The sequence below is a fragment of the Equus caballus genome, chromosome 2 (genome assembly GCF_041296265.1).
Source record: "Equus caballus isolate H_3958 breed thoroughbred chromosome 2, TB-T2T, whole genome shotgun sequence".
NCBI classification, from domain to species: Eukaryota; Metazoa; Chordata; class Mammalia; order Perissodactyla; family Equidae; genus Equus; species Equus caballus.
This window is the reverse complement of record NC_091685.1, coordinates 6454567-6467910: the sequence shown is the minus strand read 5'-3', so window position 1 is coordinate 6467910 and position 13344 is coordinate 6454567. Positions and strand designations below refer to the sequence as shown.

General features: G+C 40.6%; 1 protein-coding gene and 1 long non-coding RNA gene across 8 annotated transcripts in view; one reads left to right on the top strand and one right to left on the bottom strand.

The window, feature by feature from the left end:
* The window catches only part of ZYG11A (zyg-11 family member A, cell cycle regulator), a 78390-nt gene that overhangs the window by 61611 nt on the left and 3435 nt on the right, over positions 1-13344 (top strand). For all 6 annotated transcript variants that reach the window (XM_023629875.2, XM_023629866.2, XM_023629876.2 and 3 more), the window contains 5 exons: positions 4172-4333; positions 4409-4453; positions 8315-8509; positions 11211-11272; positions 11651-11748. In XM_023629875.2, the coding sequence (XP_023485643.1) occupies positions 4172-4333; positions 4409-4453; positions 8315-8509; positions 11211-11272; positions 11651-11748 (562 nt within the window). The remainder of the gene's footprint in view (positions 1-4171; positions 4334-4408; positions 4454-8314; positions 8510-11210; positions 11273-11650; positions 11749-13344) is intronic.
* LOC138923141 (uncharacterized) lies at positions 4216-8574 on the bottom strand. 2 transcript variants are annotated; one of them, XR_011436347.1, is made up of 6 exons: positions 8444-8574; positions 8229-8308; positions 7874-8038; positions 6868-7770; positions 5718-5788; positions 4554-5033 (listed from the first exon to the last, which is right to left on the bottom strand). It is a non-coding gene; the product is annotated as an uncharacterized lncRNA (long non-coding RNA). The 2 variants fall into 2 exon arrangements; XR_011436348.1 differs by lacking the exon at positions 5718-5788 and having other exon boundaries at positions 4216-5033.

Here is a 13344-nt window from a genome sequence, read left to right as displayed (position 1 = left end):
ACCAACGAAACACTGGGCCGCCTGCAGCAGAGCACACAAACTTAACCACTCGGCCACGGGGCCAGCCCTTGAGCCATCCTTTCTTTTAAAGAATCATTTATATTTTCTGTGAGAATATTTTGGCCTTTACATGTTTTTCTTTTGGGTTGCTGGCTTTTTTCTAATTTATAAGATTTTTTTAATATATTAAGGAAATGAGCCTTTGACCATGATATGAGATGCATGTATTTTTCCCCAATTGTCTGTTTTTACTTTGTTTACGGAATGTTTTGCTGTGCAGTAATTTTTTAATTTTTATATGGTTGAAGTTATTTTCTTTTGTGCCTCTAGGATTGATGGCACACTTTGAAAGTATCTCCCTACTCCATGGAGTATTTTTTTTAAATTTCTCAATTTTTTTTTTTTACCCTTGGTTTCCTTTTTCTTTCTTTTAACATGTAAGTATTTGGTTTACTTGGGGTTTTTTTGGTTTGGTTTTGTTTTGAGATTTCGGGGTCTTTTTTTTCCCTCAGTGTCTGCTCAGTTGCCTCTTTCCTATTATTGAATGATTTATCTTTTCTCTACTGTTATGCATTGCCACCTTTATCATATATTGAATTCACATATATAATTGCATCTATTTCTGGACTTTATTCTCTTCCATGAATTTGTATGTCTATTTACATGCTGTCACACTTTTTATTTATTGACTTTATAAATCCTTTAATAGTTAAGACCTTTCCTTGGATTTTTTTCAGTTTTTTTGTCTGTTTGGTTTTTCTGTGTGAACACAGAAAGCCCTGTTTTCTTTGGGAGTATGTTAAATTTATAGATTGGCTTAGAAGAATTGACATCTCTGTGATGTTGATTTTTCCTATCTGAGAAGAGCATATGTTATTCCATTTATTCAGTCTTTCCTGTCCCCCAGAAGTATGTAGATGTTTTCTTCATGTTGATATTGTACACTTCTTACATTTATTCTTAAGGCTTTTACCTTTTGCATGTTGTTATAAGTGGAATCTTATGAGTATTTGGTCTTGAGCCAGTAGGTTTAGAGGGTAAAAATCGAGAGTGAATTTGAATGTGTTAATTTCTGAGATGCTTGAGATATCAAGTAGACAACTTGATATCAGAGGAGTGGACAGGGCTAGAGAGATCATTTGAGTCACTAGTTCTGATATGGGACGCAAACACTTGGAAAATGTGGAGTATATATAGAGAGAAGAAAAGGGCTACAATACTATGTGGGAAGAGAAAGAGGAGACAGGAAAGGAGATAGGGAAGGAACATCCAAAACGAGTTAGAAAATCAAGCGAGACTGGTGTCTTAGAATCCAAGAGAAATATTTGAGAGAAATTGGGCAGTCATGTGAGATGCTATTGAGTGATTGAGATGAGTGGTTTTGAGTGTGTTAACCACTAGATTTGGCAAGATGGAAATCATTAGTCATCTTATGTTATCATAGTAGAGTAGTGGGACAAAACCTGGTTGGAGTACAAAGATGAGCAAATGGGAGGTGAGAAATGGAGATAACTTTTTGATATATTTTATTTATTTGTTTGTTTGTTTGTTTCTTCTCCCCAAAGCCCCCTAGTACATAGTTGTATATTCTAGTTGTAGATCCTTCTAGTTCTGCTGTGTGGGATGCCGTCTCAGCATGGCTTTGAGTGCTGCTAGGTCTGTGCTCAGTATCCTAACTGGCGAAACCCTGGGCCGCCGAAGCCGAGTGTGCAAACCTAACCACTCGGCCACCGGGCTGGCCCCTGATGAGTAGGCAGAGAAATAAAGCTATTATGTGGAGCCAGTAGTTTATTTTTCCAAGTGGGTTACATTAAGATGTGTTTTATGGCCATGAAAATAATTCTGAAACAGGAAAAAGTGATGGCATAGACAAGACAGAGGGACGTAATTTTGGTGCCATATCTTTGTGTGTGTACAGGAATTGTCTATAGAATAGAAGTAAAGATGTTTGCTTTTGATTGGAGCAGAAAGGAAGGCAAAGTACAATGATGCAAGTGCGAGCAGGTTGGTAGATTTTGTTAGGAAGAATAGCTATAGTTCTCAGTGAAAAATTAGATGAAGTCATTAAATGAGAGGAGTAAAAAGATGGCAGCTAAAGTTTGAGGAGAGAGAATTGTGAAATAGTAGACTTTGGAGCAAATTCCTTGAGCTATAATACAGTAGGATTGCCAGGTATGGTTGAATGCCCCTTTGAGATTTTTGGCAGATATTGGAAGTGCGACTCGAGCACAGCCTTTAGGAGTATTCAGATGTTTGGGGGTGGTCATGAAGTGTGGTTTAGGTAAGGGAGGAGTTTTGCCAAGATGATGTGGTGGAGGAACATTGAAGTTGCTGGGAACGATAGCAGGAGTACGTGGAGAGAGAGAGAGATTGATATTGGTATAGAGACCAGGTACTGAAAATACATGGAGGACAGAGTAGCACACTGTAGTCCTTGGAGAAACAGTTTTAGCTAGTGGTACCAAAAGTTCAGGGTTTCGATTAAAACAACAGGTTCAACCACTAGCCGTAAGACCTTAGATACTTTACTTATCTCTTCTCTGCCTCAGACTCTTCATCTGAAACGCTGGTATCTCCTGGAAAACACACCGCTGTCAGAGGAGTAATATTTGTTTGGCAGTTACATTGAGTGTCATTAAGATAAAATATGTAAAGCCTCTGACCATGGGTCTGGCCAGAGTCATCGTTACTTTCAGGGTCTGCCTCACTTCCTCTGCTCCCTCCCTTGTCTTGCCACCACACACCTATTGGCTGTCTGGATGATTGTTACAGTGTTGTGTGCCACTTTTATATTCTCCTCTTGGTTTTCACAGCTATATTTTTGTGATGAATTCTCTTGATACGTTCTCTCTTGGTTGGGTAAAATATTTGAGGTGGTCTCGTTCCTCCTGAAGCCAGGCCTGGTGGTCTAGTAGTTAAGATTTGGTGTTCTCACTGCTGTGGTCTGGGTTCATTTCTCAGTCAGGAAACCATAGCATCTGTCTATCTGTTGTCACATTGTGGCAGCTGCTTGAAAGCTATCTGCCAGTCTTGTAAATACCAGCAGGGTCACCCTTGGCGGCAGGTTTCAGCAGAGCGTCTAGACTAAGACAGACCAAGAAGAAAGACCTGGCCCCACCCACTTCTGAAAAAATTGGCCATGAAAACCCTATGAATACCATGGTCTGATATAGCACTGGAATGTGAGAAGATGGCACAAAAATACTGAGCAGGGTCCTGCTCCGCTGTTCGCAGGGTCACTAGGAGTCAGAATGGAGTTGAGGGCACTGACAACAGCGTTCTTCCTGAAAATAGATGTAGTCTGATTTGTTTAGTGCTGATATGTTTTATGTATCTTTTCATTAGCTGGTTCAGTGAAAATTGGCTATCTTTTACCTCCTACATGTCAGTCTAATATGCTTGAGAGAAGGCATAAACACTGGCTTAACTTGTGTTAATATGTGAAGTATTCTGATCTGAAATAGTATGTTGGAATCTCTGTTAAAATGAGCCAGTGGTTTCTTTAAGCTGTTAGGACATAAGGTTATAATACTAGCGTTATCCTCTGGCTATACGGACCTGCTCAAAGGCCCAGAACAGCAAACTTTTTCTTTGCCTGGCAAATCCCCTCTCTCCCCCCACTTTCTTGCTTTGCTGGCTTACCCTCCTTTTCTTCTGGTCCCCGTTTACAAACTAACTTTGTATGGAGGTTTCTCTCTCCCGCCTTTTCTAGAGTAAATTCTTAGGCTTTTATTTGTTTCCTTCAGAACATTTACTAAAACTTAAAATTGTTTTATTATAGTTCAGAAAAACCAACTGTCTTTTTTTTATCTTCTGTCTGTTTTCCCTCAATAAGTGCCTGACTTCCAAAAAGTGTTGAGTAAACATTCTCAATAAATGAATAATGAAATAGCTAATAGGTACTTGATTATGAGGTTTACTAACAAGCACCAATAACTCTAAGTGCTCATTAAACTTTTAATTTTCTTTTTTCATGTAATCCTCATAAAAACCCTAGGAGATAGGTGCAACTCATTCTATAAAGAGAAAATGGGTCACAAACCTATTAAGTGGTGGAACTTGGGTTTAGAACCCAGGTTTGATTCTGAAGCTTTTTTTAACTATTGCTTTCCTTGTGTTGGAATTGAGTCAGTCATCAGGACATCTAACTCCCTGTCTCTTTGGTTTTTAGGAACTTCTAGCAATAGTAAAACAAAAGACTACTGAGAACTTAGATGATGTCACCCTCTTGTTTACTTTGAAAGCACTTTGGAATCTTACAGATGAGTCTCCAGCCGCCTGCAAGCACTTTATTGAAAATCAAGGACTGGCAATCTTCATCCACGTCTTGGAGGTGGGAAGACAGGATTGAGTTTATATGTAAAGTTCTTTTCTTTATGGTAAAGTAACCTGTATATTCTTTTGACAGACTTTTTCAGAGTCAGCAATACAAAGCAAAGTACTTGGTCTTTTGGTAAGGTGAATTGTTTTGAGTTAATTCTAAATACTTAGAAAAAATAAGAAAACTAACACTTACGTAGTACCTACTATATGCTAGGCACTCTTGGAAGCAATTTGCATGTATTAGCTCGTTTAATCTTCACATCATCCCTGTGAAGTAAATACTATTATATAGCAGTCATCTATTGCTGTGAACAGTTACAGCTTAAAACAGCAGCCATTTTATTTACTTAGGAATCTGTGAGTCAACAGTTTGAACTGAGCTCAGCTGTGGAGTTCTGCTGCTGGTCTCCTGTGGAGTTCCTCACGTAGCTGCAGCCATCTGGTGGCTCACATGGGGTTGGGTGCTCTAAGGTGGCCTGACTCGCTTATGTCATGGTTCATACAGGTTGTTAGCTGGGCCTTGAGTCTTGGTGGGCTTCTTCACTTGGCAGTTTCAGGGCAGCAATAGAAGGCAAGTCTCACTGTACAGGTAGCTTCTAAAACTCTACTTATGTCACATTTTCTAATGTCTTGTTGGCCAAAGCAGGTGATATGGTCTAGGGTGTTTTCCAACAACCACTTCTCTAACTCGGCAACGCCAGCTTGGTGTCCTGCAATTCAGTTCAATTCAGTTCTGACACTGACTACCCAGAGTTAGCATCAGACCCCCCCAAGTTAAAGAGCTTAGTCCCAGTAGACTGTGCCCCCACTTTAATTGCCAGTCATAAATCCTGGGCCACCTGTACTTCTGACTCACTGGCTATAAATTGGGGGTTTCCATGACCCCCTTTCTCAGGTTGATAATTTGCTAGAATGGCTCACTGAACTCTGGAAGGCACTTTACTTGCTGTTATCAGTTTATTATAAAGGCTACAACTCAGAAACGGTCCAGTGGAAGAGATGGGTAGGGCAAGGAAGGAGGGGTGTGCACAGAGCCTTCTTGCCATCACTGGGCACACCCCCCTCTAGCACCTTGATGTGTTCACCAACTCAGAAGTTCTCCAAACCCCATCGTTTAGGAGTTTTTATGGGGTCATCACATAGGATCAATTATTAATTCAATCTTCAGCCCCTCCCACCTCCCCCCACAGGTTGGGGAGAGGGGCTGAAAGTTTCTGGCTTGTAATCAAGGTTTGCTGTTTCTGGCAACCAGCTCCCTTCCTGAAGCTATCTAGGTGCCTGCCAAGAGTCGCCTGATTAGAACAAAGATGCTCCTATCACTCCAGAAATTCCAAGGGATTTAAAAGCTCTGTGTCAGGAACTGGGGACGAGGGCCAAATATATATATTACTTACTATGCCCATGGTTAAGCCCAGATTAAAGGAGTTGTCCATCCCTTGATGGGAGAAGCAGCAAAGTCACATTGCTAAGGGGTGTATACACAGGGATAGGAAAAATTGTGTTAGATTCTATACTTGACCACGAATGGTCATCTACATTTTATAGACATAGAATCTGGGGCACAGAAGTGCCTTTTACCCTGTGTCACCTAGGTAGTAAGAGGCAGAATCAGAATTCAAACTCAGGCAGTCTGGCTCCAGAGGTTCTAACACTAACCACTTTGCTATACTTCCTCTTTAACAAGGCAATCAGGTTTTTAGAAATTTGTTGTTTATACTTCTATATACTACCTCTCAATCAGGATGTTCATTATTGAGAAATTCCTTTGTTTCCTAAAGATAAAGGTGAAAATTTGCAAAAAGTAATGAAAACATACTTGAAGGCCCTGCAGTTTGCCATGCTGTTGCTATGGGCGATGCAGATGCATGAAATCCATCAAGCTGATGGTGCTCGTAACATTGGGGATGTGGTGGTGGACATGCATACGGAGAGTTCTCTAGTTGAAGATTGACTATATGCTAAGTACTGGAAAAAAGGCACAAAGTCCAGAGGGAACCTTTGATTCTAGATCATGAACTCCTTGACATTAGGTACTATGTCTTTTCCTTTGTCTCCCTAGCACATATAGGACTTGAAACACAGAGGAATACATGATAATATTGGAAATCTGGAAGGTAGAGAAAAGTAGAAGGAAGGGACAAAAGAAGTAGGGGATAAAGGTTATTTTTGGCTAGGGAAGATGAGAAAGTGTAATCATTTGAGGGACACTGTAATACAGACTGAAATTTTCAGAGAAGGTGGGAAGAAGAAAAGCAATGGGAAATGAGGCCAGGAAGGTGGATTGACACCTCATACATCCTGTATAGTGCTGAGTATCCTCCTAGCTGACCTGGGAGATCCTTAACTTTCCGTCCTTCTGAGGGCCTCTCAGAATGCTGAGGGTCTATGAGGTTGCCCGTTTTGCTTTCTTTCTCTGAATGAAGAGGACTCACTTTCTCCTGTGGCTCCCATCTTCTCAACATTTTGTTCCGTAGACTCTTGGAAAGAAAATGCTAATAGAAAAGTAGCCTCTGCCAAGCTTAGAAGAGAAGTCTTGGGACTCACCTGAGGTGTCTCTGTTGTGCTGAGGAAGCTGTGTATCATGTTGCCTCTCCTTGTTTGGGGCTGCCGTCTGATGGACGTACTGCTGAAATCGTGCTGTTGATGAAGCACACAGCTGGCCCTGGGGAAACTGCGGGAATCTCAGAACAGTGCAGGTTTTGCTGAAATCATGCTATTGACACGAGGGATATAGCTGGTCTTTGGAAACACTGTTGTGGGGTGGAGTGGATCTCAAAACGGTCCAGTTGTCTGTGTAGTGGCCATGTGCTTTTTTCAGAATACTAGTCTACAGGGTGTACTTTCTGAAAGCTGCTTCAAGAGGAGCAGTAAACGCTGTCTTCACTTTGACTGTGTGTTTCACCTCTAAACCTTTGTTTATTCATCTGTGTGGTAGACAGATGATCCTAAATTGGCCCCCAGTGATTTCAGTCTCTTGCTGTCCATGTCTTTGTGAATTGCCCTTCCCTCGAGTGTGGGCAGGGCCTATGACTTGCTTCTAAGCAATAGATATGGCAAAGATGATAGGATATATATCACTCTTGTGATTATATTACAATATAGATTTAATTTCATCTTGCTAGCAGACACTCTAGAGAGACTTTCTTGCTGCTTTGAAGAAGCAAGCTGCCCTGAAGTAAGTGCTTGGAGAAGGGAGAAGCCTGCATGGCAGGAACTGTGGATAGCTTCTAGGAGCTCAGGGTGTCTTCCAGCAAGAAACTGAAACCCTCAGTCTTGCAGCCACAAGGAAATGAATTCTGCCAAGAGTCTGAGTGGGCTTTGAAGTAGATTCCCCCCACTGGAGCCTCCAGATGAGAATGCAGCCCAGCCAGCACTTTGATTTCAGCCTGGTGAGACCTCACAGTAGAGGACTCACTAAGTCATGCCTGGACTCCTGACCCACAGAAACTGTGAGAGAAAAAATGTATGTTGCTTTAAGCCACTGAGTTTGTGGTAATTTGTTACACAGCATAGAAGACTAATACAAAATATAAAATAAAGAAAACACTACCTGCCCTTCATTGTTACTGTTAACCTTCGAGCTAATGGGTCATGTAGTAGGTCCCAGGAACGTGGAGTATTTGAGTCGGGCCTGGATTTGTCTTCTGGTTCAACTAGTCATTAGCAGTGTGAATCTGACGAGTCAGTCTTACTGAGTGGCACATTTTTTGTTTGACTATTTCAAAGATTAAACGAGATAAGGCAGATAAAAAGACATTTTTGTTTAGTATAGTGCCTGGCACTTAGTAAGTGCTTCCTCAATGCTTTGTTGTTACTGATCATCCTCATTATCAAGGGGTGGAATTGTGGGTGTTAGCTGGTAGAGAGGGAGGAGGCTGGGACCAAGCGTTCGGAATGTATCTGACCTGGTAAGAGCAGAGGGAGAGGAACCAATTCCTGATGCTCCCCTCCTTTCCTCTCCCTGATATTCTCTGCTCCATCTGACCTGTAGAACAACGTGGCTGAAGTCAGAGCTCTCTCCTCTGAGCTGATGGCAGAGGGTGTGGTGAAGCATGTCAGCAGCTTGCTCCAGAGCAAAGAAATGGAAGTCAGCTATTTTGCAGCAGGTGTCATAGCCCACCTGACGTCTGACAGCCAGCCCTGGAGATCCCGTGGCCTTCAGAGGAGCGCTCTTCTCCAGGATCTGGTATGAGAACTGTTCCTCTTGACAAAATCCAGAGTACTCTCTTCTTGCAGAAAACTTATTTTTCTAGATGATAAGAATATTAGAAATATGTCTTCATTGTAGAAAATGGGAAACATATAGAAAAGTCTGAAGAAAATATGTAAAAGCTGTATACCCTCCCACCCAAAGCTAACCTCTAGGTAACGTTTTGTTGCATTTCTTCTGATATTTTTCTTTCATAAAAGTTCTACATGCCAACAGTTGTTTATGGCTTATTGCAATTCTCTTTCCCACTTTTAGCTCTTTTTAAAGCTGTTTCTTTTGGTATTTACCTCCACGTCTCTAAATAACTACTGTTGCTACTGCTTGACTTTTCAGTTTAAGGCATTATCTACCAATTCATTTTCCCACTCTGAGAAATGAAGATTCTTTTTCTCACTGTTCCTGTGCACCCCTTCCCTATGCTTCAAGTATAAATCTCCTTTCAGCTCATTCAGACATAGTCTGTCCACTCAGCTTCCCAGAGACTTCTTTCCTAGAGCCTCTGTCTTTCTTCCATCTGGTCTGCTTTGTCTGTACCTCTACTAAACTGTCATCAAGAATATTCCTTTACTGACATCTTGGGGATTTTGTGCCTCTCTTGTGTGGGATTCCTTGTTTCCTGGGTTTGCATGCCTTCTTGGTTTTTGGTGTACTCCTTCATTCTGTTGGATCATATCCTCTGATAGCTTCCTAAGAAGTGAAGCATGAAGGAGAAAATTTGAGACACTATCTATTTGAAAAAGCCTTTATTTCACCTTCACATTTAGTTGATCAAATGGCTGGGTATAAAATTTTAGTTTTGAAATATTTTCCCTTCAGAATTTTTAAATCAGTGCTCTGTTGTCGTCTCAGTATCACTGTTGAGAAGTCCTGTGCTATTTTTCTTTGGAAGATTTCCGATCTTTGTCCCTAGTGTTTGGAAATCACAGTGATGTGCTTTGATGTTGACGTGAATTTATTTTCATCTGTTATGTTAGCTACTTAGTGCTCTGGAAGCTCCTAACCTTCACTTCTGGGGAATTTTTTCTCCCTCTCTCCCTACGCTAACTTCCCTCCCTCTTTCCCTCCAGAAGAAGGGAGGGAGGGGACAAGAAAGGAGGAAATGTTGGCCTTTTTTCTGGGATGTTGGCCCTCATAGACTTATCTTTTCTGATCTATTTCTTATTTGTCTTTTTAAAAATCGTTTTCACCTTCCATTCCTTCTGTTGGATTTTGCATTTCTGCTATTATATTTTTAATTTCCAAGAACTCCTTTTTTTTTTTTCTTCTCTGAATGTATCTTTTTTATACAGTATCTTTTTCTTGTTTCATGGTTGGTGTATCTATCACCTCTTTAAAGATATTAATGATAATTTGGGAGTTTTGTTTTGTTTCAGGTTTTCCTCTTTCTCCAGGGTCTGTTTCCTGCAAGTTGCTTTTTTTTCCTATTCGTTTTGTTCTTTTATGTTACAGACTTTCTTGAAGTGCATGGTAATCCTCAGTTGTCCATTCATATGTTCATATGTAAGAGTGGGGCTGTTTGGAAGCTGTGCACATAGGTGGAACTTGTCGACTGTGGGCTTCCTTAGAGAGTGAGTGGTCTGGATTAGTTGTTCCTCAATGTCAGTGTTGTTAGATCTTTTGTCGTTACTGGTTGGAATGTACCTAAAGAAGAATCTTCTGTTCTCCTGATTGAAAACTATCAGCTTGGCTACCAACAGTCTGAAAGCCCAACAGAGGAAGAGATATATGGACAGAGGAGTCTCAGCATTTGGTATTTAGGTTTTCACTTCAGCCCTCTGTTTTTAGCATGGTACTCCCACCCTCAGTTGTTCACGGGGTTGGCCAATTCAGAAATTTTTGTTAGGGGTGGGAGACGAGATCTGGAGTCTTGATTCTTTGGCACTTTGGACCAATCCTCCTGTTTTCAACCCCACCTCTAATCTTACTTCCTGAAGTACCTTGTGTGCTGAATTTTTTGTCTCTTGGGGGTTCTGTTCAAAAACTTTTTTTCCCCTAACCTTCCCCAGTAGTAGATCTAGTAAATCAGTTACCATTTCCCTTCCCCTTTGTTCTTTGCATGTTTGCTTTCTTTTATTTTAAACCATTTATACTATTCTGTTATGGGATTTAGCAAAGGAGTAGATGCATGCTCAGTCCTTCATCTTTATTTTATTTTATTTTTTTCTTTTGAGGAAGATTAGCCCTGAGCTAATATCTGCTGCCAGTCCTCCTCTTTTTTGCTGAGGAAGCCTGGCCCTGAGCTAGTATCCTTGCCCATCTTCTTCTTCTTTATATGTGGGACACCTACCACGGCATGGCATGCCAGGCGGTGCCATGTCTGCACCCGGGCACTGAACCAGCGAACCGTGGGCCACTGAAGCAGAACATGGGCATTTAACCACTATGCCACTGGGCCGGCCCCAAATCCTTCATCTTTAAACATAAGCCCCTTTTTATTGTGTTGTTTTCCACATGACTTTGTTCATATTCTACGCATATACTGGTTATCTAATTGATATTTTGGCAGGTAGATCTACCTCGGTTTGGGTAATCATTCCCGTATTTTGAAAATTTATGTTGTTTCACATGTATATATGTAGGAATATATATATGAATGTATATATATGTAATAGTCTATTATGACTTTTTGAAAATGATAGAATACAATACTAGAATCCTGGTTTCTTTTTTTGTACAGTATGCAACCGTCCAGAATTGGCCAAGTTCAACTTGTAAGATGATGGCGTTGGTGACCTACAGGTACTTTCGTGATGGTGTAGTGCTTTTCTTAAAGCTTGGCCTCAGTCTACCCACCATGTAGAGGCCTTGGTACATGATAAGATATTAGAGTCAAATAGCCTGTGTTCAAATCTTGTTTCTTTGTGATATTGGGAAAATCACTTTTAGACAATCTCTGAGATTCAGTTTAGTTTATCTGTAAAATGAGGCTGACAGTGTGCAGGATTGAGGATGAAATGAGATATTGAATGTATAGAGTGTCTAACAGAATGCAATTTCTTAAATGCTCGTTCCCATTATATGCTCAACAATATGTCTGTCTCACTGAGGGAATGTTGAAAATTATTATTACATCCCTGACATTAGCCTAAGTTCTGAATCTTCCTTGTACCTTTTTAGATCCTTCAAGGCATTTTTCCCACTCCTTGGCAACTTCTCTCAACCAGAGGTTCAGCTCTGGGCACTATGGGCCATGTATCATGTCTGCAGTAAAAACCGTATGTATTTGAAACATAATCGTTTTCCAGCTGTGTTTCTGTGTAATGATTAAGTTCAAGATGGAAGTTTTAGAAATTGTTCATCTGTGTCCTGAATTTAACTCTTTTTAAAAAGAAACTGAAAAAAATGGTTGTATTAGTTTAGAAAATGCTGCAGAATTATAATCTCTTTGGGGGTGATGTCAGGGAGCATAGTGAGTACAAGTTGGCTCCCACTCCTGCTCCCTCCTGGCGAGCACGGTTAATAATTTGATAACTAACTACCCTTCCAGATGCTTCTCTGTATACATGCATACCATAGCTAGTATATACTGTATATGAATGTGATAGTGTTTTTAAATAAAATGGTCTCGTTCTGTGCATGCTATTCTAGAATTTGCCCCCTTCACCTCAGCAGTTTGTCATGAATGCCCTTCCTGTAGTGATACATAGATCTGCCTCTTTGTAATGGTCTGTGGGAGACCGGGGCCAGGAGTCAGGAGTTCTTTTGCAGCCAGATTAAAGGTTTTTCCATGTTTTGCTGTTTTAAATTACCCTTTGAGAATTTTTGGCCTATACCCTTTGCTAAGGATTACTGTTGAAGTTTTGCTTTTATTATAAAAGAAATATAAGCTATAATTTTATACTAGAGTTAATTACCAATTTGCATTCCCATCAGCAGTGTATGAGGGCTTGCCAGATTCCTTACATTCTTGCAAAAACAGCATTTAATTGAACGTCTTGATTTTGCCAATCTCAGGTGAAAGTGATAGTCTCATTTGACATGTACGTTAAGTGAGATTACCATCTTTTCTTCTATTCAAGAGTCCTCTCCTTTCCTTGAATTGTCTGTCATTCACTTTCTGTCTACTGTTGGTCTTTTTATAATTTTTTTTTGAGGAAGATTAGCCCTGAGCTAACATCTGCTGCCAATCCTCCTCTTTTTGCTGAGGAAGACTGGCCCTGAGTGACAATCTGTGCCCATCTTCCTCTACTTTATATGTGGAACACCTGCCACAGCATGGCTTGGCTAGCGGTGTTGTATCCGCACCCGGGATCCGAACTGGCAAACCCCGGGCTGCCAAAGCAGAATGTGCGCACTTAACCACTGCGCCACCAGGCCAGACCCTGATCTTTTTCTTTTGAATTTGAAGGCCTTCTTGCAATATTTTTTCCCAGTTTATTGTCTTCATTTTGTTCATTGTGTTTACAAGTCAGGTTTTCACTGTATGGCCTCTGGATTTCAAATCATGGTTATACTTCCTAAAATTGATGAAAATTCTCAGCCATTTCTTTTAAAATAATAACCTTCCCCTATTCTGTCTGTTGTTTTCTGTGGAACATCTATCAGAAGTATCCTGTACCTCCTCTCATTCTGTCCTACACGTCTTGTAACCCTTTTAAAAAAAAATAGTTTCCATGTCTTTGTTTCTTTGTGCTCTACTTTTGGTGATAGCCTGAGATGTGTTTTGGGATTTTCTCTTTGTGTCTAATGGTTTAAGAGAATCCTTTTTAGACTGAATTGTGGACATGTTCCTTCAGCACAGTCTTGTGTTTGCTTCTGTCAAGTGTTGTAGAGGTTTCTCTGGGATTGGACTAATATTTATATTAGTTTCT